The 27,562-nt window shown below is 48.0% G+C and overlaps 1 protein-coding gene across 1 annotated transcript in view; it reads right to left on the bottom strand.

The window, feature by feature from the left end:
* ANKAR (ankyrin and armadillo repeat containing) overlaps nt 1-27,562 on the bottom strand; it is a 46,349-nt gene that overhangs the window by 10,435 nt on the left and 8,352 nt on the right. The window contains exons 3-19 of the mRNA XM_081096373.1: nt 26,116-26,753; nt 22,842-23,279; nt 20,698-20,861; nt 19,870-19,973; nt 17,929-18,109; nt 16,259-16,478; nt 14,343-14,378; nt 13,307-13,508; nt 12,928-13,136; nt 10,746-10,850; nt 8,500-8,741; nt 7,364-7,532; nt 6,765-7,006; nt 5,943-6,096; nt 5,265-5,426; nt 4,203-4,309; nt 2,178-2,300 (exon numbers count right to left, since the gene is read on the bottom strand). Coding sequence (XP_080952499.1) covers nt 2,178-2,300; nt 4,203-4,309; nt 5,265-5,426; nt 5,943-6,096; nt 6,765-7,006; nt 7,364-7,532; nt 8,500-8,741; nt 10,746-10,850; nt 12,928-13,136; nt 13,307-13,508; nt 14,343-14,378; nt 16,259-16,478; nt 17,929-18,109; nt 19,870-19,973; nt 20,698-20,861; nt 22,842-23,279; nt 26,116-26,716 — 3,459 coding nt within the window. The 5' untranslated portion in view covers nt 26,717-26,753. The remainder of the gene's footprint in view (nt 1-2,177; nt 2,301-4,202; nt 4,310-5,264; nt 5,427-5,942; nt 6,097-6,764; nt 7,007-7,363; nt 7,533-8,499; nt 8,742-10,745; nt 10,851-12,927; nt 13,137-13,306; nt 13,509-14,342; nt 14,379-16,258; nt 16,479-17,928; nt 18,110-19,869; nt 19,974-20,697; nt 20,862-22,841; nt 23,280-26,115; nt 26,754-27,562) is intronic.

Raw genomic sequence — 27,562 nt, 5'->3', positions numbered from 1 at the left:
CCACAATGAATTATCATATAAAAATGCCATATGTACATACTGAAAAATATTTACAGATAAGATTAGATGATCCCTGACATTTGATTTAAAAATAACACAGGGATGGTGAATAGGTAGATAGAGGAAATAAGATTGACCATGAGTTGTTTGAAATTTTTCATAATAAAAATTATAGATACACAAAGTGGTCACCTGGCCCTAGGCAAGAAGAAAGGTATTAGGTTCAGTCAAAGAATAGGGTCCGGTCCAGCCGACGTTGCTCCGTGGTTGGCATTGACCTATGAACCAGGTCACGGTTTGATTCCCGGTCAGGGCACATACACGGGTTGCAGGCTCGAGCCCCCGTGTGGGCTGTGCAGGAGGCAGCTGATCAATGAGTCTCTCATCATTGATGTTTCTATCTCTCTCCCTCTCCCTTCGTCTCTGAAATCAATAAAAATATTTTTTTTTTTTTAAAAAAAGGGGATAGGGTCCAGAGAGTGAAGCAGGTGGTTGGGAGGGAAGGGGAACGGAAGTGAAATGAGCAGGAGGAGAAAAGGGAGCAGAAAACTGTCCCTGAGGAAGAGGGTGAGAGACGGACAGGTGGCAGGAATAGTAGAGAGGGAGAAAGGCGGCTTTGAGAGGCAGACATGAATGCAGACTCCTCACCCTCTTATTCTCCAGGTCATTAGAGCGAACTGCATCTTTTGTGCACCACAGTGAAGTCCAATTATGTATTGAAAAAAAATAATGCATTGACAGCTCTTCTTTCCCCTTCCCAGATCTCTCAGAACGGAGAGAGGCGTGGTCGGCAATGTTCCTCCCTCACCGCCAAGTGTACTGTAGGTCACAGAGGACCCGGAGTTTTTCTAGGCAGTGCTATTCACAGTGTGGCCCGCGGGCCAGCGATAGTCCACGAAATGGTTGCCACGGAATTACAGAAATTGAGAATAAGCATTTTAAAGACATGGGTCTTTCTTACAGTTAAATACCAGTGGGAGAATGAGGGAATTAAAAAAATAATCACCATCAGGTAAATGCCACCGTAATCCTGTTGATCCGCGCATGCTAAAATTGATGAGCAAAATACAAGGCAAGACAGAATATTCGCATGGCCTCGGGGTGTCTCATCTCAAGATACGTCTTACATATAAAGGGAAAAACAGTAACTTCACAGACACCGCTCTAACCAAGTACCCCAAGTTCACATTGCCAGTCATAAGACACATCAATGTCATGTACCTGCTGGGAAGGTGAGTGAAGAAAACCATGTCATTGCTACGGTATCCTTGCCAAAATGCGTCGCCTCAGTTTAATCATAAGAAAACATCAGAGGAGTCAAATTGAGGGGCAGTCCACGAAACAACGGGCCTGCACTTCCCAAGATTGTCAAGATCAGGCAAAACATGAAACCCTGAAATCCCAGGGCCTGCGCTTCACAGAGGGCAGGAGACTAAACAGACGCGACGACGAGAGGCCATGTGGAATCCCTGACTGGGCCCGGGACTGAAAGAGGACTTTGTGAGGAAACAGGCAACATTGAAATCAGGCCTGCAGACCAGTTCATGGTAACGTGTCAATGTTCATGTCCTGGTTGACATCAGAGAAACGGGATGAAGGGTATCCCAGGACACTCAGTATGGTTTTTGCAAATTTTTGGAAAGTCTAAAATTATTGCAAAATGTAAAGCTTTTTTTAAAATATAATTAACAGATCAGTGGGGGAAAGCTATTCCTTCATCACGAGTAGACTGAGAAGCACCATTCTAGAATATTGCAGAAGCAGCAGACCACAGAGGGTTGAAAGTTCATAAAATTGGGTCAAAGATTTGATGCATTCAGGATAGAAGAGATTGGGTGATTTCTTTGTTTTGTTTTTGTTTTGGCTTGACCCAACACATAAAACGGCTACTTTTCAAAAATGAAGTGTGCTGTGAGAAATGTGGGACAGTATCATTCGACCGATACAAACGAAGGGCCTCCCAGAGAGATTTCCCGTTTCTGAAGTAAGGCGCTGAGCACCGCCATGAAGAAGACTTGGTAGTAATTTGAGGTGGTTGTCTCAGAACCTTCTTCTAAATGACTGCTGATATTTTGTAAGGGGATGCCCTTATCCTGGGCGTGATGATCACTAATATTTTGTAAGGGGATGACCTTATCCTGGGCGTGATGATCACTAATATTTTGTAAGGGGATTACCTTATCCTGGGCGTGCAAAAGAAAGAGGACATCCGCATATTTGAACCCTTCATTTTCTTGCAATTCCTTCTGCAGCAATTTATTCCTCAGGACAATGCAGGCCAAGGAAAAGGCCACCTCCACCTGGACGCGTGGATTGCAGAGGTTATTTGTCACTCGCGGCCTATCCACTGGCATTTTTATCATGCAGACATTGATATGGGATGTACTGACCGGAAGATACTGTAAAACCCATGGATCCCAGCTCTCTCACTGGCATTTACAACTTCGGGAGGAATGTCCCTTACGGTTTTCAAACCGCGGGGTCAAGATCCTGCCTCTGTGTGCTGGACACAGGTGTATCCCTTCTTTATCTAAATTTTAAAAAAAAATTTCTGGGCATGGGCCCGGCCAGCGTGGCTCAGTAGTTGAGTGTCAGCGTATGAACCAGGAGGTCACAGTTTGCTTCCCGGTCAGGGCACATCCCCAGGTTGTGGGCTCAATCCCCAGTGTGGGGCGTGCAGGAGGCAGCCGATCCATGGTTCTCTCTCATCACTGATGCTTCTATCTCTCCCTCCCTTTCCCTTCCTCTCTGAAATCAATAAAAATATGTTTTAAAAAATGAATTTCCTGGCAGGGGTTAAGCTGTTTTGAACTGCTTATCAGATACCGGCCTGTGCATTGTAAGCCTTTCTGGACCGCCTGTGAGTTAAGCGGAGCCCGCGGAGGAGCGCTGAGGGTTGGCCTGTTTCTGGGGTCATGACTTGAAGTCCTTCAGAGGATGTAAAGGACCCTGGGTACTGCGAGGATGCAGTGGTTACGCTTTTAGGAACTACACTCTGCATTCCTATGAAAAATGTTACGCGTTTGAAAAGCACGACTGTTGCAGACGTATTTCGTTTACTATAGAATTTTATTTGCGGGAAAGTATTGAAGTGTATCTCTGTTCTGTTTTAACAAGTTTTAAGGACTCATTGAGAATCGATACTGAATTACAGGTAGGTGCCATTGATGTGAAAACTCTTTTGCCATGAAAATGCACGTTTAAAAACAAAACGTGCTTTACGTGGCATTTTCCAAAGTCTTCCGAAATGTATGGGTACTCTGAAAGTCAGTGTAGTTTTCACTGTAATTCAAGCCAAAAACATCGCTAGCATGAGCGCCTTCCTTCTTTTCCCTAATTCAACTCCCATCTATAATAATAAAAGTGTAATATGCTAATTAGACCAGACAGCTGAACGGCCTTCTGGACGAAGCCTGGGCTGGGAGGGCTGAGCCCCTTGCACGAATTTCATGCATCGGGCCTCTAGTACACACATAATCTCTTTCATAGCCAGAAAAGCCACATAACTTAAAACATCTTTTCTGGTAACAAACACGTTCCTTAAAGAAATAATGCGATGTTTACTTACATATTTTCCTCTTTGGTCATTTCTATTTTCTCATTTCCAATAGAGCCCATACCAAGTTTTGAAGAGAAAATGTGTTCTTGGTTGCTACCATTTCCTGCCTGGCCAACTATCGATGTCCCGGATTTGCAGAGCTTTAGGAAGGGGCTGGAGTAGATGTGCATGTCATCTCACTAAAGGCGCTCTGCTAGCGGTCAGTGGGGGGGGGGGGGGGGTGGACGGCTCCTCCACAGCTCGTAGTGCTACTTGGCAACGTTCGCTTTGAGGAACAAGGGGTGGGGCTGTTTCGTGGGCGTAGCAACCACAGGATTCACTTAGAGCGGAGAAACTTTGCGACCTACAGCCCGCATCCCTGGGACCCCCACCCAGGCTTTAGCAACCAGTGTCTGAGGACGCAGGGATGAAATGCTGGGAATCATCCCTGAGGAGGACACAGACATTCCTGTTTTGAAGAAATATTTTAATAAAATTGACTATCTTTGTAGCAACTTTTTTGTGTGAAACCTCTAGAGTTTTGTTTAGAAGTTTAATACCTGTATTGTACTCGTGAACTTGTAAATGATACCATTTAATCTTAAAATGTCCCATTTATGTTCGTTTTTACCGCGTGGGAAAGGGACCGGGCGGCCTCACGCACCTTGATGCTCAGCGACGGGTGGCTCCTCAGCAGCTGCATCAGCACCGGGAAGGCGTTCTCCTCCACCATGAACTGCTGGCTGATGGGGTTGCTCGTGTGGGCGACACCTGGAAGACCCACATCATGAGATGTTTGTCCATCTTGGCAAGGGCGCTGTGCTTGGCTGACAGAGCGCCCTGCACCACACGACTAGTCAGCTCTGCCCCCTCGGCCTGGGGGTGCGCGGAGCTGTGGCTGCGGGCTCTGGGCCCGTTGGAAACAGGACCTCTAAGGGTCCGGAGGCTGTGGTCCAGGTCTTAGCTGGTGGCTTACGTGGGAGCTCTGGGACCAGAGGGAGTGCACAGCTCTTCTCAGCGAAGGTGTGTGTGCTCGAGAGGAAACTAGATTCTCTCTGGGCCAGAGATGCGCTCATGAGCACCAAGCAAAGAGCCGGACACAACCGAGTCACCCGGGAAAGGCGACTCTCACGGACACAGCGCGTGGCTCGTGCTGAGTCCCAAAGCCCCTTCCGGCTCAGGCCACTGGGCACAGACCCCAGGGGTGCCGTCCCCCTCAGGGATCTAAACTTACTGAAAAGCAAATAAACACAAGTGGATGTGTCCTCTGGTCAAAGAACATGATTAGTAAATGACAAAAGGGAATGCTATAGCGACACCGTTTTAACCTGAATTAAGTTTTTAAAAGGCAAAGTGAAGTGGAAAATCTACTATTAGAAGTGGATACAATTTTCTAAGTCATAAAACAACAAAATTATAAATATTAGACTATCAAGGAACAATAATGGCTGCCATTTACTGAAGAATTATTACGTGCAAGGTACTGACGCTTATGATGCTACCGTTTGATTTTATAAAAATGACTAGAGGAATATTCTGGTTGAAATCTCCAACCAGAGTGCAAGAGCTGAGCCTACGTAAGAAATTGAACTTCACCACTTGTACTCAGTCAGGTCTTGGAGAATTAGAAGCGCACATCGACATTAAACATGGTGGCGGGCTCTGGCAGCGGGCCGGGAGGAAGGGAAGCATCGCGACGGTCTGGACCCCGAGGCAGGTCACGCACCGATGCACATGGAGCCCACGGCCCGGATGACGCTCAGGAGCGTGCCCTCCGCCAGCTTGCTGATCCTCAGCAGGCGCACCAGCGGCGCGATGCCGTTCCCCTCGCAGATCTGGTTCTGGTGCCGCCGGCTGTCCTTGCTCAGGGCGATGACTGCTTCGCCTCCTGGAAAAGAAAAGCAAGCAGCCCGGCCGGTGTGGCTCAGTGGTCGCGCATCGACCTATGAACCTGGAGGTCACGGTTTGATTCCTGGTCAGGGCACAGGCCCGGGTTGTGGGTTCGATCCCCAGTGTGGGGTGTGCAGGAGGCAGCCGATCCATGATTCTCTCTCATCACTGATGTCTCTCTCTCTCCCTCTCCCTTCCTCTCTGAAATGAATACAAATATATTTAAAATTGAAGTAGCCCAGCCAATGTAACTCAGTGGTTGAGCACTGACATATGAACCAGGAGGTCATGGGTTTGATTCCCTGTCAGGGTATAGGCCCGGGTTGCAGGAGGCAGCCGACCAATGATTCTCTCTCATCACTGATGTTTCTCTCTCTCTCTCCTTCCCCTTTCCTCTCTGAAATAAATAAAATCAATAAAAACATATTTAAAAAAATAAAATAAAATGAGAAAGCAGGCAGCACACCGGAGCCCAGGGCTCACGGGTCAGAGCTGCACCTGGAAAGCAACTCACCGACGTACTGCATCTTCGCCGACGGCGACAGGAGCATGTTGATGATGAAGTTGTACCCGATCTGCTCGGCCATGTACTTCTGCTGCTTCAGCGTTTGTCCCGCCAAGGCCCAGAGTGCCACGGCCCCTTGTTCCTTCACGCTGATTTCAAAGGCCTGTTTAAGAGAAAATCCGTTCATTCGGTGAGCATGTATTTACTACTGTAGGAATAGCCTGCTTTAATATGTATATGTATGTGTGTGTGTGTGTATATATATATATATATATATATATATATATATATATATTAAAAAATATATATTTTTATTGATTTCAGAGAGGAAGGCAGAGGGAGAGATAGAAACATCAATGAGAGTCATTGCATGGTCCCTTAGTGTGGATGGAGCCCACAACCCCGGCATGTGCCTTGACCAGGAATCGAACCGTGACCTCCTGGTTCATAGGTCAATGCTCAATCACTGAGCTGTTTTAATATATTTTTTATTGATTTCAGAAAGGAAGGGAGAGGGAGAGGGAGAGAGAGAGAGAGAGAGAGAGAGGGAGAGAAACACCAATGATGAGAGAGAATCATGGATAGGCTGCCTCCTGCACGCCCCCTCTGGGGATCAAGCCTGAAACCTGGGCCTGTGCCCTGACTGGGCATCGAACTGTGACCTCCTAGTGCATAGGTCAATGTCCAACCATCGAGCCAGGCTGGCAGGGCTGGAACACCCCATTTTAGAAAAGGTTTATTCTGGAAGGGGTTTCAGTTCTCTGTGCACTGAGCTGAAGTCAATAGTGAGTACTGGGGCTGAGGAAAAGGTCACGGGGCCTCCGGTCCTACCTTGAGGAGCTTGAGGAGGTATTTACTCAGGGACTTTTCCAGAAACGCTCTCTGGATGGACGGGTTGTAGCTGGCCAGGGCCTCCACGGCCATGGCCCCCTTCACCTGCACGCTCAGCTGCTTCCCCGTGAACAGGGCCACCAGCGGCGGGATGACTCCCTCGGCCGCCAGCGCGTTCTGCACTTCCTTGTTGTCGCGGGCCACCTCCGCTATGGTGGCCGAGGCCACGGCCTTCAGCAAGTCTGCGGGGGAATTCAAGAGCCAGTCAGTTACGTCTCTTAAAAAGCAAGACTATAAAGACACAGCAGATTCGCTTCTCCTGTTGTAAAGTCAAATGTGGACAGTGTATACGGCCCGCCGGCGTGGCTCCGTGGTTGAGTGCCGACCTCTGAACCAGGAGGTCACAGTTCCATTCCCAGTCAGGGCACAGGCCCAGGTTGCAGACTCGATCCCCAGTGGGGGGCGTGCAGGAGGCAGCCAATCCATGATTCTCTCTCATCATTGGTGTCTCTCTCTCTCTCTCTCTCTCCCTTCCTCTCTGAAATCAATAAAAATATATTAAAAATAACAATAATAATAATGCACAAGTAGAGGCTCACCCGAGCTGGCGCTCAGGAAATTGATGAGATACTGGATGCCCTTGTGGTCCCTCACGGCTCGCTGGTTGCTCACGTTGCCCATGCACAGGACCCGGATGCAGTTCATGACGTTCACCAGCACGTTCTCGATGTCCAGCTTCAGGAGGTTTATCAGCGTTGGGATCCCGTTCTGAAGGAGAACAGCTCGCTTAATCACAACGGCCTTCATCCGAGCGGCAGGCAGCCCTCACTGAGAGCCGCACATCTACAAGCCGCTGCCGATGCGACCCATAAACAAAGCGGTCCACTGGCATGGCACCCGGCGTGGCAGGGGCCACAGTGCTGAGAATAGTGTGGGCTGCCCTGTTAAGGTGAGTATTCCACAAACGTATTTTAAAATAGCTTCCTTCAGACCCAACTCAGTCGAGGCTGCCAGTTCGCTGTAACATTGAATAACATCGAAAAAGTAGAGCAACTGCCTAAGATCCGTTGAATACAGAGCCCGTTTGGAAATCTCTGCCACTGCAGGTGCGCTCATTACTGGCGATTGTATCTGCGCAACATAGATTATTGTTTTTAAATGTGAACAGCATTTCCTACTTTTAAATGGAGGAAAGAAATCATGCAGAGTACTGAAGAAGCCCTCGCCGGTGTGGCTCAGCGGATAGAGCGCCAGCCTGCGAACTGAAAGGTCCCAGGTTTGATTCCGGTCAAGGGGACAGGCCCAGGCTGTGGGCTCGATCCCCAGTGGGGGACGTGCAGGAGGCAGGCAATCCATGATTCTCTCTCATTATGGACGTTTCTATCTCTCGCTCCCTTTTCCTTCCTCTCTGAAATCAATAAAAATATATTTTTAAAAAAAGAGTATTCAAGATCAGACACAGGAAGGCAACCTCACTTCCAATAAAGCGAGGCGGCCTCTGCGATGTGAGCCATGATGCGTGAGTAGGTGTCCCCGGGGGGAGGGCACCCTCCCCCCCACTGGCCACAGACAGTGCAGGCAGAGGGCAGGTGTCCGCAGTGAGGGGCTCTGCCCTGAGGGGACCAGAGAAGGGGCGCGGCTCTCTGTCCGGGACAGCGGGGATGGGTGTGCGGGGCACGGGCCCTGTTCTAGCTTCTTCTCGGTGAGGGAATGATGCCTCCCGACGGGCACTCACGTGCTTGGCGATGACCTCCTTGTTCTCGAGCTGCGCGATGTCGTACAGGATGACGGCGCAGCGCGAGTGCAGCTCGGGCTCCTCCGACACCAGCAGGTTGATGAGGACCGGGATGCCCCCCGCCTCCACGATGGCGTGCACCACGTCCGCGTGCGTGGAGATGTTGCTCAGCAGCCCCGCCGTCTTGCACAGTAGCTTTATCTTGGAGCCTTTTAACAGGTTGATTAAGGCGGGAATGGTGCCTGCAGCAGAGATTAGAAAGAGCATGGATTATTTTGTGACCATTCGTCGTCCATGGATCATAATAAGATTTAAATGATGCTTAAGGCCCTGGCCTGGTTGGCTCAGTGGTTGAGCATTGACTGGTGGACTGAAGGGTCCCGGGTTTGATTCCAGTCAAGGGCATATGCCTGGGTTGCGGGCTCAAACCCCAGTGTGGGTGTGCAGGAGGCAACCGATCAATGATTCTCTCTCATCATTGATACTTCTCTCTCTCTCTCCCTCTCCCTTCCTCTCTGAGATCAATAAAAACATATTTTAAAATAAATAAATAAATAAGTTTATGGACATTGACATATAAACAATTAGCAAATAACTCTATAACATACCGATACAGTTATTCCTGAAAATGACATACATGCACTTTTCTGTCATGTCTATAATATAGAGAGCTCTCACTGTTCATATATATATATACATATATATGTGTGTGTATATATATATATATATATATACATATATATATATATTATTGATTTTTTACAGAGAGGAAGGGAGAGGGATAGAGAGTTAGAAACATCAATGAGAGAGAAACATCGATCAGCTGCCTCCTGCACACTCCCTACTGGGTATGTGCCCGCAACCAAGGTACATGCCCTTGACTGGAATTGAATTCAGGACCCTTCAGTCCGCAGGCCGACGCTCTATCCGCTGAGCCAAACTGGTTAGGGCTGTTCACACATTTAATGCTCACACAGCACGCGAACATACATTTCCTATTGGTAACCCTAAGCCATCTTTGAAACCCTAAATTCTGGCTTAAGATCATGGACAAATCCATTCTTTGAGCTGCTATACAGTAGAGTTCGTGTTGTTGATTGCACCCAGGGTGTGTGGCAGTGTCTGTGCAGGTGTGTGAGCACTATATTATGTTTCAGCCGTATTGTGACAAGCAGCTGAAAAACAAAAACAACTGAAGTAAAAGCAAGCTTAGCCTGATTAAGGAGAACTGGCTCAGAAATCATGGGGCCTGGTGGAAACAGGAACTCGGGCCTCAGCTGGAGGCTTGTTATATCAGTTCCCTGTGAAAGGAAACAGCACAGCAGCCCGGCCAGTGGGGCTCAGGGCTTGAGCATCCACCCATGAACCAGGAGGTCAGGGTTCGATTCCCGGTCAGGGCACATGCCTGGGTTGTGGGCTTGATCCCCAGTGTGGGGCCTGCAGGAGGCAGCCGATCCATGATTCTCTCTCATCGTTGATGTTTCTCTCTCTCTCTCTCTCTCTGAAATCAATAGAAATATATATTTTTTAAAAAGAAAACAGCACATTACACCCCAAACACAAAATGCTGGCGGATATAATAGGCACAATTCGGGCTTTATTTATTTGCCTGAAATGTAATCTCCCCAGTGGCTTGTTTATCTGTGGTTCACTTTTACACGTGGAACGTTGGCACGCACTTTTAGGAGCACAGTTACGGACTCCCCAGAGTAACTTTCTCACCCCCTCATTCGACAGATGTTTATGAGCACCTCACGTGCGTTCAATATTCACGTGAGAGGACTGGCCACCGTGGGACAGCGCCGGCAGGACAGTCCCATCAATTTAGAAAGTTCCGTCGGACAGCGCTGTTCTCCAAACAGCCCCAGGAGGCGGGACCGGGGGATTAGCGAGGAAACGAGGCGTAGGGAGGGCACGCAGCTAGCCTAGTCTGCACGCAGAGCTGCCTGCCAGCCCAGGACTGCCGCAAAGCCCACACAGGCGACTTCTCACTTAAAAAGCGAACCATGTCAACACGGAACACAGATCATTTCTAAGCAAGAGCAGCAAATCCGAGCAGCAGCGTGGTAACTTACTGTCATTGCTAAACTTGCACGTTTTTAGAGAACTGGGATTTCTGTCGTTATTTGATCCTGTGCAGGATCCAAGGGGAAAGGAAAAATGGATCCTAAAGTGACTCACTGAATGGAATAGAGCCCCCGGCAAGACACGGCAGAAGCCAAAGCCGGTTCATCCGCTGTCCTCACCTGCATCCAGGATGCACCGCCAGTACTCCTCCTTGGCCAGGCAAATCACCTCCAACGACATGACCGCCATCATCTTCCGCTTATAGCTGTCGCCCTGCAGCATTTCTGGCGGGAGCCACAGGAAACACGTGTTAGCGCTTTACAAACAGAAGGGCACGGGCTGGCTCTGCTTCTGTCGAGGCACATGCAGCCAGGAATGGAGATCTCCCCATCACCACCATCGCCTCCGTTCAAGTCCCTCTGCGTGTGGCCTTCTGTGAGGTGCCGAACACATCACGTACCCCACGCTCTTTGAGGGAGAGACACAGAAACATCAACGAGGAGAGAGAATCACGGATCGGCTGCCTCCTGCACGCCCCACACTGGGGATGGAGCCCACCACCCGGGCTTGTGCCCTGACTGGGAATGGAACCGTGACCTCCTGGTTCAGAGGTCAACGCTCAACCACTGAGCCACACTGGCTGAGCAATAATGTTCTTATTCTATTTCACCTTCAGCTTAATTTTCTTTGGGCCCATTGGGAATCCCGCATCCCCCTTGGCCTGGGCAGTTTCCATTCCGGGACGTGCCTTCGCTGTCATGTTTGACATTCCACGGGCTCTTCTCTTGGCTCAGCTCCCAGTCTCCTGCTTGTCGGGCGGCAGGGCCTGCTGAGCACCCTTGGGTCCTTGCTGGGGAGCCTGTGGAGGGGCCCTGCCAACGAGTCCTGAGCCCAGGGAGGGTTTGGGGTGTGGGCCCGGGGTGCTCCGTGCTCCCACTGTTGGCCTGGCTTGGCTTCTCCCACCAGCCACGGCCTCAGGCTTGCCTATTAGTAAATATTTTATTTCTGTTGCATCCTCTCCTATTTCCTCTTGAATGCATGTTTGCTGCTGGCGGTGTTATTTTCATTTAACCTCCATGTGATTTTAGTGGGAAGGAGTAAAATTAGATGGGTCCATTCACTTGGCTTACTAAGCCTCACCTTTATAATATTTCTGGATAGATCGAGTACAAATTTGGACAAAAATCACAAAACATTTATCAAATGCTGAGGGGACATGTTACTGAATCTGTCTCTAAAATTAGGAATGAGGAATAAATTGGAGGGAATCTTTTCCACTCAAACTTTAATTTCCTCCCTCTTTCCTTTACTTTTTTAATTTGCTTTTTTGATGGAGAAGAAGATGGTTGGACTTTGGGAGAAAATTGGAACATAAAAATAAATGTAATTGTGTAAAATGTAGACTATTTGGGTTATTTATCTTTAATTAGAAGTAAAACTACTCTTACACACACAAAAATACAGTTTGGTGCTATTTCTACTTCTGGTTTTAACCTAACATTTTTTATTTCATGATTTTTTATTTATGTATGCATGTATTTATATATTTATTTATTTTAATCCTCACCCAAGGATATTTTTCCCTTGATTTTTAGAGAGCGTGGAAGAGAGAGGGAAAGACAGACGGAAACATTGATGTGAGAGAAACACATCAATTGTTTGCCTCCTGCACATGCCCTGACCAGGGCCTGGGCTGGGGAGGAGCCTACAACCGAGGTACGTGCCCTTGACCAGAGACAATCCCAGGACCCTTTGGTCCACAGGCCGATGCTCTATCCACTGAGCCAAACTGGCTAGGGCTTTCATGCCAAAGTCGGTTTGGCTCAGTGAATAGAGCATCAGCCAGCGGACTGAAAGGTCCCAGGTTCGATTCTGGTCAAGGGCATGTACCTTGGTTGTGGGCACATCCCCAGTAGGAGATGTGCAGGAGGCAACTGATCAATGTTCCTCTCTCATCGATGTTTCTAACTCTCTATCTCTCTCTCTTCCTCTCTGTAAAAAATCAATAAAATATATATTTTTTACAGCACAATGCATGTATTCCTGCATTTTATTTGCCCCATCTCAGAGTATCACTAATTAACCTGCATAATAGTCAGAACATCTATATATATAAAAGGCTAATATGCAAATTATCTGCTCAGGTGTTCAACAGGAAGAGTGGGAGTTTGTTTGCTATGATGTACACTGACCACCGGGGGCGGCGCCGAACATAGCAGGCGACCAGTGGTGGCAGCGGGGTGCTGAGGGAGCGAGGGAAGGAGGAGGCGGGGAGGCCAGGCCTAGGGACCCTACCCTGCATGGATTTCGTGCACCAGGCCTCTGGTTTTTTCATAAAGAGATTGTGTGTTCTCTACTCACCTACCAGAGTTTTCCAAACGGGGAGCTCGGGGAGATGGAGCTCTATGATGTGCTTGAGCACCTCCGTGTGGAAGGTCAGCACGGACAGGTGGATGATGTTGTTGCCCTTGGTGTCCGTCTTCCTCCAGTTGGCCCCCAGAGAGAACAGGTATTTGATGGTGTCCAGCGCTCCTGACGTGGCCGCGAGGAGCAGCGGCGTGCACTGATTCCTGGAACCCGGGGGACATGGGATGTGGTATCGTGACCGAGCACACACAGGAAGCCATGTCTCCTTTCTGCCACCCTCGCCCCACGGCGGTGGAGGAGGTCCGGCTCACTCCCCCAGCCTCTCTCCGGCCGGCAGCACGGGGTGCCCGTCTGCAAAGGCTCGGTGACTTACTCGGCCGTCGCCTCAGCTTCCAGCAGGCTGGGGTCCTTCCTGCAGAGGATCATGATGACGCAGATGTTGTCGTAGAAGGCGGCGAAGTGGATGGGCATCCAGCCCCGCTTCTCGGGCAGCGTGTAGTCGGCCTTGAAGCAGAGGAGGCAGGTGGTGGACTCCAGAGAGCAGGCCTGCGCGGCCAGGTGCAGAGGCGTCGGACCTGGGACGGACGGGCACTGCCTTCAGAGGCCTGAGGCCCAGCAGGCCGGGGAACAGGCCGTGCTGGTGCCTGGCCACAGAGCTCAGCCGCATGCGGGACACAAGCTTCGAGAGAAGCACTGAGAGCGTGACTGAAGGCAATTCTGCATGGACTTACTTCACTCGGGCTGCCAGGCCATTACCAAGTAATACTTCCTTGAAAGTTAGCAATAAGCAACATTGAAAATACGAAGTAGTTGAAAAATTAAGTCAATGTGGGCAGTTTCCGTGATAAAATAAGCTATTTCTTGTTTATTTTCCCTTTGCTTCCAAAGGCCTCTCCGCCCCTAAATCCGGTGGGTGTTTTTCAATTCTCGCCTCACCTCTCAGGGTGAATGGGCCACATCTTCCTCTCTAACTGGGTTCCTTTCCCCGGCTCCTGTGGCATCACCCCTCCCGTCTCCGCCCGCTCCGGGCTGGTCCTGTGGGGCCTCCCCTGGGATGTGCCCACTGTCCTGACCTCCGATGGTTACGGTCACTAGGTGGCAGCACATCTAAGTACACCATGAACTGGGCTTTGTCTGTTTAAGGTATAAAACCGACTTTTGGATCTGATTTTCTAAAAATAGGCAGAGGTGACTACAAATTTCACAGTTAAAAAACAGAACAAACAAACTTCTTGGAGTATGAATAACTAACCAGGGGGAGAAAAAGCTCACATTTCAAAGTGCATATGAAACACCATCCTGTGACACTCTCCTGAGACGGAGCACTGTGGAGACTACAGGCCCTAAGACAAGTTTTGACATGTGCAATAACGTTCTAAAATGCACCAAGCACTTTACTTCCGTCTTACCATTTCTTTCTTTTTTTCCGTCCGTTTTTGATGACTCTGTTTAAAGAGAAACACACATAGGAATAGGAAGATTAATATAGAGCAGTTTCCTAAATTAGCCAAAACAGACTCGTATGGAGAAGGACAGAAAGACGGTGCTCGGACACAGGTGATGTGAGCCCGGACTAGGGATAGCCTTGGGCCAAGCACCTGGGCATACTGTGTGCATCTGACATCTCGCTGCCCCTCCAGTGGTGGGTCAGAGCACCGTGGAAGCAGTTTTGTGCTGGTTAAGCAGTAGCAGACACTGCCAGCATTGCTCAACATGCTCCAACGTCTACCCAGCCTGGCCGGCGTGGCTCAGTGGTTGAGCGCCGACCTATGAACCAGGAGGTCACGGTTCCATTCCCAGTCAAGGGCACAGGCCCGGGTTGCAGACTCGATCCCCAGTGTGGGGCGTGCAGGAGGCAGCCAATCCATGATTCTCTCTTATCATCGATGTTACTCTCTCTCTCTCTCCCTCCCTCTCTGAAATCATTAAAAATATATTTAAAAAGAAAACTACCCAATTCTCAGCCAGTGGAAATTTAAGTAGTAACAGGATGAATGAGAGACTCTAATTTGCCAACTATTTTTTTTCACACCGAAAGGACTTAAAATATAACACATCTTTGAACTATAACTACCCATTGCATTTAAACGTGACTGAATGTGTGCTCTTTTTTTAAAAACAATGATTGAATATTTTAATTGAGCAATAGAGGCATCTTAGCATCCAAGCATTTTAATTATACTGACAGAGCACAGAAGCATTTAAATTATAGTGACAGAGCACAGAACATATCCGTAGTCAACAGGCTGAGGGCAGAGCGCTCTCCTTGGTGAGTGCAGATGGGACACAGCTTGCGGAGCGCTGGCCGAAATGGCGACCTCGAAGCAACAATGCACCAGCCACTCCCAGGGCTTCCCCCACGGCTCCCCTTGGCCTCCACCTGCAGCTTCAACTTCTGTCATTTCCACTTCGGTTCAATATACTCCAAAGAATATGCAAGTATGGGGGTGTAGCTAGTAACCAGGGAAATTACTCTTCAAAGTTTACACAGGGGTGGCCTCCAAGGGGTCACGCATCCTAAAGCTGTTATTCTAGAGGATGTTTGCTGTAACGTAGCCTAAGTTCAGGTGGTGGGAGACACCGTCCGGGCGGAGAGCCCGGCACAAGCAGTGGAGGTTCCGTCAGGATCTCCAGTGCCCTCCTGCCCTCTGACCCCTGTAGGGAGCCGCTGTCTTTATGCCAGCGGTTTTCAAATGCTGCCCCGCACGCCTACATCCAGGCATTCTCCCAGCAAGGATTTCCCGAGCGCCCACCCTGCCAGGCTTCCTTCTGGGCCCTGGGGCACCATGACCAACAAGTGAACCAAATCATTGCCCGTTTCCGGAGCTTACATTCAAGTGAGGGAGACAGGGTAGACCAATCACAGCAGGTAAGAGAGCAACACGTGATCCTCAGGCAACATAAGGGGACCCTCTGGAAGAAACAGGACAGGAACCTCAACTCCACTCTGGGCACCAATACCACAGAGTAGTCTTGCTCTAAGATCCACATGCATATTCTCTCTCTCTCTCTCTCTCTCTCTCTCTCTTAATATGTTATTGATTTTGAGAGTGAAAAAAAGGGAGCGGGAGGGAGAGAGAGAAACATCCATGATGAGAGAGAAACATCGATCGGCTGCCTCCTGCAGGCCCCACACTGGGGAAGGAGCCTGCAACCCGGGCCTGTGCCCTGACTGGGAATCGAACCGTGACCTCCTGGTTCCTAGGTTAACACTCAACCCCTGAGCCGCGCCGTCCGGGCTCGACATGCATTCTTAATGCTGCATAAGGGGTAAGAAAAAGAAAGCCCGCTCGGCCCTTTTGTACGATTAAAAGCGTGGCGGCACCTTGGCTGAACATGATGAAGCGCCGCTGGTTGACGTTGAAGTTGGCTTTGCACAGCTGGCAGATGATGGGCACGCGGTTGTGCAGGGCGGCGTGGTGGAAGATGGCGTAGCCCGCCTCGTCCGACACGTTGATCGTGGAGCTGGAGGTCTTACGGCTGAACGTGTGGAAGACGGCGGACAGCCCTTTCTCCACCGCAGACTTCATGCCGAAGGGGATGCTCTGAGGATCATCAGCGAGGCCAGAGTGCGCTTCAGGGCTACAGGCAGCGAACTGTTCCCCTCACCTACCTGTGCCCAGTGTCGGTGGAATTTCCACCAGGATCCTCGAGGAAAGCGCCTCACTGGGCAACGATTACAGTTGTTAGAGCTCTTAGAGGAACATCAAGAACCCGAAACCTTATTTTGGGGAAGTCCACCTACACCCTCCTCCCCCCATTTTAGGGAGAGGTTGCAGGTCTTTGTTTAGAGACAAGCAAAATGCGGTGGACAAACATCTTTCTGAAATATTTTAACAGCAAAGGGAGAGCATTGGGTTCCTTGTCTCTGATTTAAGAATATCATTCGAATGCAGAAGTCTCGAAACTCAAAATCTACAGCTATCGAAACCTTAGAACAATAAAGATGATGAATACTAAAAAAAAGAGAAAGAAATACAGTTAGTGTTCTTTGCTCTAGGTCTTAAAATGATGAGGTAAAAATGTCACACTTCTTAAAAATATGTATTTTTATTGATTTCAGAGAGGAAGGGAGAGGGAGAGAGAGAAACATCAATGATGAGAGAGAATCACTGATTGACTGCCTCCTGCACGCCCCACACTGGGGATTGCAGTCACAACCCGGGCCTGTGCCCTGACCAGTAATCAAACCCTGACCTCCCGGTTCATAGGTTAACGCTCAACCACTGAGCAACACCAGCCAGACTGTCACACTTTTCTTTGAGACATTCCAACTACTTAATATTTTAGAGTTAAACTAGCAGGTTATTAAATTTTTTAATGTATAGACATTAAAACAAATAAATGGTCAGTAAATGCCAGTGTATTCTTTGAAACTGGTGAGCTCACCACCTAAGACACCAGCTGAGATGCTAGGCATCAAGGCTGAAGCAGGTGCAGAGATCTGGGTCAGGATGCTGCGTTTGCGCTTGGGTTCAGCTCCCAGGGGAAGCAGGCTCCACCAGGTGGAAGCCATGTAATGTGGGGAAACTCCGTAGCTGGCTGCACCTCGGATTTCTCGTTTGTAAAATAGGAGTGGTGACCAGACCATGGGTACCTTGAAAGGGTGTGTTGAAAGGATTTATAATAATGCCTAGCACACACAATTAGCACTTAATAATTATTAGCCACCTATATTATAAAAGGCCGGTGGCTGTAACGCCATAACGACCAAATGACCGGTCACCAGGAGGTGCATTGATGGGTCTCGTGTGATTTCGCGCGCTGGGCCTCTAGTTATTAATATTAACCACAATCCAGTTCATGAACAGGCTGCTTGGTAATCATGCCAGATGTGCAATCCAGAGCTTTCTAGGCGGTAACATGTGGGATTCTCATTTCATGTGGGAAACTTTACGTAACCTGTGATTTGACCCTGAGATGAAAATTTGAGACATACACTTGACTGTGATATATAACTTCTTACACAAAATTATGTGGTCATTACGGACATACCTTGCACTTCATAGCTTTCTTGAAACCAAATTTCTTCTTAAATTGCTCGTGTAATTGAGTGTCTGTGAGCGGGAGTCTCTTGGGTCTCAGGTTGTTTACGATTTCGTTGATGGCTCCCCACCACTGCGTCTTATACAGCTGCTGATAGAATGTTTCCAGTTCGAAACTGATCACATAGTAGCTATTTTTTAAAAAAAATGTTAAAAAGGTAAGTTTTTCTGACTTTGATTTGCTATTTTTTTTATATGCTGGTAAAACTTTACATTTTATAACAATTAAATACAAAACTGTAGTTGAAAGTGTACTTGATAAGCATTTAATAACAAGGTTATCAATGGCTGTTAATCAAGTCTTTCTATAACAAGCATCTTCTCCATATTGGCCCTTCTGATGAACTCTGTGCTACTCGGGCCAGTGACCAGGGACATTGCTAAGTCACTGGAAGCTAGAACTCTGGCTTGAAGAGGTTCTGGGTTTACCTTTTAACCATCTCTTACCTTCCTTTTACCAATGTATATATTAACTCTTTGAATGTAATTATGCCTCCGTGTACTTTCTCAAGAGTCTGCCTTGAGCCCGGCTGGTGTGGCTCAGTGGTTGAGCATCTACCTATGAACCAGGAGGTCAAGGTAAGACATGCCCGGATTGCGGGCTTGATCCCCAGTGTGGGGTGTGCAGGAGGCAGCCGATCCATGACTCTCTCTCATCATTGGTGTCTCTCTCTCTCTCTCTCTCCCTCTCCCTTCCTCTCTGAAACCAGCAAAAATATATTTAAAAAAAGAACCTGCCTCGGGTGAGCCCTGGAACGGTGTGTACTCCCTGCAGCAGGGACAGGGAAACCCCACCCTCAGGGCCTGAGATGCAGGTAGACAAGAGCCCAGGTCGCTCAGTCTGGAGGGGAGTCACAAACCCTGGGGCGCCCCTGCTGCGGGCTCCTTCCCAGGGGGAAGGGAGAGGCAGTCTTCTCCCATCCGCCACCCCTGTTCCTGCAGGGGGCGCCTCGGGCCCACTCCACCTCTGCCTGTGGGAGCCTCTCCTGCTGCCTGGGTTCTGCTTCAGATGCAACCAGTCGGAGCTGTGGATACAGTGGTCCTGACGGCGGCCCCTCCCATGGCTCCTCGCTTGCTGCTTAGTGGCCATCAGTTCCCCTGGGGGTGCTGGGAAGCCCGCTCCATTCACACATTTTCAGGGAGGTGAGTCGGGGACTGACTACACGCGGGGCATTCCTTGTCCAGGAGCTGGGGTGCGGGATGGGGGGAGGGTCACAGGCCCCAGGGGTCAGTGAACAGAAGATCTTAGGGAAGCCCTCTGCTCTGGCCCGGCAGAGGCTGGTTCCCCTGCCTTGACCTGTCCTCTGACTGCTTGTTTGAGTATAGAGGTCTCTGCACGGATGCAGGTATGTCTGAGGACCACGTCCCATGTATCTGAGGTTGCCATCCTTCCTGAACACCGTCATCCCTAACAGAGGAAACCAGGACGCGAGGCTGTCAGCTAAAGGCTGTTCCCTCCCACACCTCGCAAGCACAGGGCCAGGGCTGGGGGCGGGCCCTGCCCCTTCTCCAGGGGCCCCGGCTTGTGGAGGGGCCACCCCATCACTAGGGGTTCGCCTCACTCACTGGAATCGAGGGGCAGGGAGCCTGGATCCCACTCAGAAGGCTCTCCCATCCATGCCCATACACTCTAGGACGTAAAGAGCTGTGCAGACCAGACGACGTTCACTAAAGCGACCATCTCTAAGGACCGCTACACAGTGCTTCACAGAGCGGGAGTACATACAACTTCCAGTACTCTGTTGGGCCCGTGTGTCACGCATGGGGGCTGTTCTTGTTCTAAGGCCTCCAGCATCGGGTCGTAAGCTAAGCCTTGGAATCGGACACGTGTCTGTTTTCTGCTCACTTTCAACAGCGGTGGCTGCTGGGAGGAACTACTGAGCGTCCTCACCTCTTTCCGTTCAATTCCATGACCGGGATGGAGTAATACTCTTTGTATCCGGAATCTTCTGCAAATGTGCCAGCGGCACATTCCTGTATTTTTTCCAAATTGTCCTAAAATATGAGTTATGTTAGTAAAAAATAAAAAAAAAAATCTTTCAACAAATCTCATAGATTGTGATATCTTTTAGATGAAATTTTATGCATGCAAATGACAATTTAAAAAAAAACCAATATCCCCTCAGACCCTAGTAATAACTGTATGTACCAGATCCCTACTCTGGGAATGAGAAAAAAATGTAAAAGAAAAGACACAGGAAAGGTTGAAGAGCAATGACAATAGAAATGTGTAAAATTTAGACTACATTCCAGAGGAAGAATTATTATTCCCAAACTCTAGCACAGCGGTCGCCACCCGGCGGTCCCTGGGCCACTGGTGGGCCGGGAGGCCCGGAAGGTTGACGACCGCTGCTCCGGAGGCCCTCCGCTCCAACACGCACCTCTGAGCAAAACAGGAGGCCATGCAGTGCCAGGGACTCCCACTCACAATTTGGTCAAGTGTCCTGGGCTAATGCTGCCCGTGAGAGGCCCGACCACCTGTGAGGATGAGAGCTGTACTCAGCTACTTCCCACTTTCTCTCTGACACCTAAACATGGTACCGTAGGCGCAGTTGGTGCCTAATTCATACGCGTCACACACTGTCTGGGAAAATGAGAGGGAAACATCATCATTTCGAGGGCTGCCGAGGGCCCCCTCCAACAGAGGCTGTCTGAGCGGAGACTAGGACGAGAGAGCCTTGAAACGACAAACCATCTCAGGAACGATAATCGTTCACACCTGAAAAACTTCCAACGCAGTCTCGATCATAGGCGTGGTGATATCGAATTCAATCCCTCCGTGAACATGGAAATACTGATGCTTTGTGTACTGAAAGCTCTGGCACTTAAAATCTGGTCCGTAAATAAACGGAGGCAGTTCTCGCTCGGTCTTGACCTTGTCATCTCCAAAAAAGGAAAACAAACTTTGATTTAAAAAGTGAAAAGGGCAAGTAAACAACCATCTTTTGGAAATCTAGGTTCTCATTTATGTAAACAAAGTGAAAAAACCCACACGAAGTGAAAAACTTGGCCATGAAATTCTATGCCATTATTTATGCTGTTGGTGTATATTTTAAACATTAAAATGTATTTATGTCATACATTTTGGGGCATTTTCTGTAGTTTCATTGTACAGACATTCTAAAAGGATAGTCAGAACATTGTTCTACTTACTGATTTCTATGTGTGAGCTCAATACTAATATCATACCTCCAATCATCAGAAAAGATTTGAAACTTTGTGCCTTAGAGAATCTTTGGTTAAATGAACAAAATCTTACCAGAACTCGAAATAAGTGGGTATCTCTTACATGACAAAAATAACCAGCCCACTTCTCTGGAAAGTAATAAAACCACACATAAAACATTTATTTTAAAAAATAATTTTCTAAAATCTCAGCGAGGATTAGGTTTGTTCAATACTTTGACCTGTTAGCAGAATATGGTTTCATCCATGGAAAGTACATAATGTCATTTGGGGAATGTCAAAGGGACACACAGAAAACCACAAAGACGAGCACAGCAACCTGATCTCACCACCTGGAACGAACCGTGAACATGAACTGTGCGCGCACTTGCTGTTACTCATCTAAGTGCTAAGACACTGCAGCTAGAGCTACGTCCCCTGTGAGTGCGGCCTCTCGGCTCCTCACCCTCACCGTCCCTCACCCCGGCCCCCGACAAGCACTGCCAGGAACCCGTCTTCACACAGTTCACAGATACGGTCCTCTTCACCGCTGGAATGCTTATGACACACCTTTTCACTCAGTGATTTGCAAGTTTCTACTGAAACGTTGCCATCTGCATAGAAAGCCCACGGGCTCAGGCACCGAGGAAAATACCTAAATTGTGTTTTCACTTGGGTGGGAGGAACAGCTTGCACCTCATTCCTGGCAGACTCCATGGAAGCATGCGCCTATTTCAGCTCTCTCGTCTCTTCCATTGGTCTCTGTGCTAATTACAGAGCCATATAGTAACGTTTCAAAATATGTTTTCCGACCCAGAACCAGGAGGGCGCAGTTCAATTCCCGGTCAGGGCACATGCCCGGGTTGCAGGCTCTATCCTCAATGTAGGGCGTGCAGGAGGCAGCCGACTGATGATTCTCATCACTAATGTTTCTCTCTCTCTCCCTCTCCCTTTCCCTTCCTGTCTGAAATCAATAAAAATCTATATTTTTTAAAAATAAAATGTTTTCATCTCTTTTTCTGCAATGTCAGACCATCCATGATCCTTCAATACTCCATATTAATTTCAGAATCAATTTCTAAACTTTCGTGAAAAACATGACAGATTTTTTTGGTTTTTAATCCTCATCTGAGGACATTTTTCCATTGATTTTTAGAGAGAGTGGAAGGAAGAGGGAGAGACAGAGAGAAATATCGATGTGAGAGAGACACATCAATTGATTGCTTCTCACACGCCCCGGCCAGGACCAGGAGCCTGCAACCAAGGTGCCCAATCACATGCCCGTGATCGGAATGGAACCCGGGACCCTTCAGTCTGCGGATGGCGCTCTATCCCCTGCGCCAAACCAGCCAGGGCATGACAGGGGTTTTGAGTGGAAGTGCACTGACTTTCTAGAGTGATTTGGGTGAGACATGATGTATCCTCAGTGTGGTCCCATCATGAACATGGCACATTTCCCAGTTTCTCAGAACTTGCTTTAAGTCTCCCAATACCTCTTGTAATTGGTGTGAATATATACCAAGGACTGTGTACAAAGACCAAGTCTACTTCATGACCTTGGAGGCATTATATCTTTTTTTCTTTCTAAGAGGCCACAGCCAGGTTACATGCCTGGACTCACACACTAAAACACAATTCAATGTACACAGGAAGTGGTCATGTGTCTGTCGGTAACATGTGACTTGGGGGGCTGCTCACCGGAGAAGGGCGGCAGCAGGCTGCCCAGATAGGGGACTTTCATCTTCTTCTTCAAACTCAGGAGAAACGGGGTCAGGAAACATATTAACTTCAGGTATCCGATCCCTCTTCTGATTTCTTTTTTCTTCTCAAAGTGTTTCTGAATCACCTTCTGTTGAAGGTACAGCCTCTGCTGTAGCCGCTGGTAGGTACAGATGTCGAGACAGTCCTGGGTGCATTTGATCGCATTGGTGAGCCAGTAGGCTGTGTCGAACACAAACACGTTCTCATACTGCTGAATCTGCGTGGTGCTGAAGGTCAACTTCAGCAGAATATTCTCGGCGTATTTCATGAATACCGCGGTCTCTTCAGGGGAGTTGGGGTTATATGTTGGGTCTTCATTCATGTCCTCGTCATAGATTCCGTCAAAGTCTGGGTCCTTTGTAATGTCAATCAAACCTTCACAGGGAAAGAGAAACAGTTTATAGAGTGACAGGTCGAACACAGGGCTTCATGATCAAAGTCCTAACATGACAGGGGAGGGATCATGAAATGCCAATAAAAACTGTTACAGTGAAAAGCAGGCAGGCAATGGGTAACTAAGCAGGGTAAAGAAAGATGGGCAGCCCTGACTGGTTTGGCTCAGTGGACAGAGCGTCGGCCTGCGGACTAAAAGGTCCTGGGTTTGATTCCGGTCAGGGGCATGTACCTTGGTTGTGGGCACATCTCCAGTAGGAGGTGTGCAGGAGGCAGCTGATGGATGTTTCTAACTCTCTATCCCTCTCCCTTCCTCTCTGTAAAAAATCAATAAAATATATTAAAAAGAAAAAGAAAGATGGACAGGTGTAGAATTAAAAATAATAGATTTAATAAAACAATAGATTTTCATTCTCTTTATTTATTTGTTTATTTTTATTTATTTTTTAAAAATATATTTTATTGATTTTTTGACAGAGAGGGAGGGAGAGAGATAGAGAGTTAGAAACATCGATCAGCTGCCTCCTGCACATCTCCCACCGAGGATATGCCCGCAACCAAGGTACATGACCTTGACCGGAATCGAACCCGGGACTCTTCAGTCCGCAGGCCGACGCTCTATCCACTGAGCCAAACTGGTTTTGGCTATTTATTTATTTTTTAAAAATATATATTTTTATTGATTTCCGAGAGAGAAAGGAAGAGGGGAGAGAGATAGAAACATCAATGATGAGAGAGAATCACTGATCAGTTGCCTCCTGCACACCCCCTACTGGGGATCGAGCCTACAACCCAAGCATATGTCCTGACTGGGAATCGAACCTCCTGGTTCACAGATGACCTCCTGGTTCATAGGTCAATGCTCAACCACTGAGCCATGTTGGCCAGGCGATTTTCATTCTCTCTAAAGGAAAAGAAACACAATACCATGGAAACAATAGTGTAAATCCCGTCGTTAAATCAGGGAAAATATGGAAGAGCAGGAAAATGTGACCTCCCTTTACCCAGGAGTCCGTTTCTTCCTTAGGCTAACAGTGCAATTTGCTTTTCAAATCTATATTACATGTTTCTTGGTTTTGCTGATAACAGAAGAGAAACATATACAATCCTTAAGGAACTTGCCTGCTAACCATGGTAAATAGAATAAGAATCAAAACTTGATTTTACTCTGTTATATATGACAAATCTCCTATGTTACATTTTCTCCCGATTTATCATGAAATTAAGGACTTTCTTGTCAGTTATAATATCGTTTTAAGTTGCATTTATGAAGGGATTAAGAAGTACAAATTGGTAGTTACAAAACAGTCACAGGGATAGAAAGCACAACACAGGGAATTCTACATATATAAAAGCCTAAGCAACTGTTACCACCGAACGACTGGAACAACCGGTCCACCAGTCGCTATGATGCACACTGACCACCAGGGGGCAGATGCTCAACGCAGGAGCTGCCCCTTGGTGGTCAGTGGGCTCCCACAGTCAACCTCCCGCGGCCCCTCCCCCCAGACAGCCAACCTCCCATGGCCCCTCTCCCTGACCAGCAAGGCCCCAATTGCCCCATCAGAACCTCCTGCGGCCCCTCCCACTGGCCAGCCAGGCCCCAATTGCCCCGATCAGAACCTCCTGCGGTCCCTCCCCCGTGCCGGCTGGCCCTGATTAGCCCCGGTTAGGACTGGGCTAGATGCCCCGATAGGCCCGATCACCAGCCAGGCCAAGGAACCCCACCCATGCACGAATTCGTGCACCGGGCCTCTAGCATAGACAATAATATTGTAGTAACTGTGTAAGGTGCCAGATGGGCACTGGAAATATCAGGGGGACCACGTTGTAAAGTACATGATTGTCTAACCAGTGTGCTGTACATCTGCAACTAATACAAAATAATATAGAATGCAAACTGTAATTAAAAAATAAAATAAAGACGGAATATTGCCATTTATAATGTTACCCTTAATCTAGGCTTGAAAAAGCAGCTTAGAACCTCAATGTATATTTGGTTAATGAAAGTCACTGGACACAGTCCCACACATTCCCCCTTCCCCTCCCCATTCCACTTGGCCTATTGCAAAGAAACCAGGAAAAAAAAATTTTAAAGATTCAATAAAAACACTGAACATGCTAAAGGGGATGCTCCAGGGTTCAGTGGCATCTGTCGTTTATACACAGGCATTTAGAGAATTATGGCCATTGGAAGGGAGGAATTTAAAAATTCGGTAAATCAAGAATAAATACCCATGAAACCAAATGCTATTAAAACACCACAGCTTCGATTGCTCATGCACATTATGCTTAACTTCAATTCTTTTTTTAAAAAAATATTTTCATTGATTTCAGAGAGGAAGGGAGAGGAAGAGAGAGAGAAACATCAATGATGACAGGGAATCATTGATTGACTGCCTCCTGCACGCCCCCTACTGGGGAGCCAGCCTGCAACCTGGGCATGTACCCTTGACTGGAATTGAACCCGGGACCCTTGAGTCCACAGACCAATGCTCTATCCACTGAGCCAAACCAGCTAGGGCAGTGATGGCGAACCTATGACACGCGTGTCAGAGGTGACACGTGAACTCATTTTTTTTTGGTTGATTTTTCTTTGTTAAATGGCATTTAAATATATAAAATAAATATCAAAAATATACATCTTTGTTTTACTATGGTTGCAAATATCAAAAAATTTCTATATGTGACACGGCACCAGAGTTAAGTTAGGGTTTTTCAAAATGCTGACACACCCAGCTCAAAAGGTTCGCCATCACTGACTAGGGTCTTAACTTCAATTCTTACGTCATTTATAAAATGCGTTAAATTCTCTTACCCGCTGAACTAAACTCTGCAAAGATATCTTTATTTGTCTGTGCCTTGCCCTCCGGGTCGATGTCCAGGATGGTTCGCCACAGTTCGGAGAACCGGGTCCGCTTTTCCTTGGGCATGTAGATGCCGTGCCACAGCGCTTTCAGCATGTAGTCGATGTTGATCAGAATCTGCCCAATTCTAGTATCAAAATAAGCCGGAGGTAATTGACAAGAGGAGCTCTGGTCATAATTAGCCTCTAAACTGATGCCAGGGATTTGATTTAAGCAGTAAATTCCAATGGCCAACTCCCTGATGATCTGGTGGACCTCTCTGTAGTCTAGGAGGGCGGTGGGGTCCACGGGCATGAGCAGGATGGTCGTGTTGAAGCCCACGTTGTTCAGGTGGCTCATGATCCCGCTCGGGGAGTCCATTTGGAGGTGGACGTCCTCCTTGCCCGACAGCCAGCTCACCAGCGCAATGGTCAGCAACTCCTGCACTTCACTCCGATCATATTTCTCAAAAAAGGCAGAAGCATTTCTCTGGACGGCTAAATTCTGCAGGTAGGTTTCCTCATCCTGAACTTGATCAAACCTCTGTAATCCTTTCTTGGGCAATCTTAACATTTCTAATTAATCCTAGTGTGTCCTTTTGGGAAGTTTTCTGTAATAAATCAAAAGGGGGTGGAAAAAAAACCAAGCAATTAAATAAAGCTGGATAGCTCAAGAAAGACATCTGTTCCTTTTGTCCTTATTGGGTTAATTGTTTAGAAGCAGGGTAAGAAGAAGCTAGGACAATCCCTTGGCCAGTGGAATAAAGGAAACGGTGAAAAATTATTAAACAAGGCCAAACAATCTCAGCAATTTACAGCCAGCTAATGAGTCATAAGGTCTCACCTCCCCTAACCGAGGACACTGAGAGTCAATGGTTTACACATTCCAGACTGCCCTGGGGCAGACGGGCCTCAGTCCCGGTCCCTCTTGGCTGAGGGTCTTTGAAAAGAAAACTAACCAGAAAATCACCCTGACCCCTCTATACGCTCACTCTGAGGATTCAACATAGTGAGGGACACACCTGGAAAGCTAATGGGTATTCTGCTAAGACCCTCCCCTGAGCATCCCCTAGGGTTCCCACCTGCTAAAGAAAGAAAAAGCCTCATGCCCATGCCCAGGCCTCTCTCCCTTAGACGTGTATCTCTGTGCCCTCAAAATCACTTGGACTTGTGAACTCTTTCCTACATGAACCAAGAACCTACACACTCCCTGCTGGCATGAAGCAGGCCCACTCCGGCCCCAGGCCCACCTGGCAACAGTTTCATGGTTAACCATTACATTTTCAATCTTTTTAAAAACATTTTTAAAAGTTAAAGTAGAGTGCCGGCTCAGCTGTGGAGACCGCACCATCTTGAGTGGCTGTTTTTTTGGAAACGTATACTGTACACCCAAAGACCCAGCATCCAGAGATCGGCTGCT

The sequence above is a fragment of the Myotis nattereri genome (assembly GCF_964212035.1).
Source record: "Myotis nattereri genome assembly, chromosome: 7".
Lineage (NCBI taxonomy): Eukaryota > Metazoa > Chordata > Mammalia > Chiroptera > Vespertilionidae > Myotis > Myotis nattereri.
Note: the sequence above shows the minus strand (reverse complement) of the source record. Positions and strands in the feature narration are given on the sequence as shown.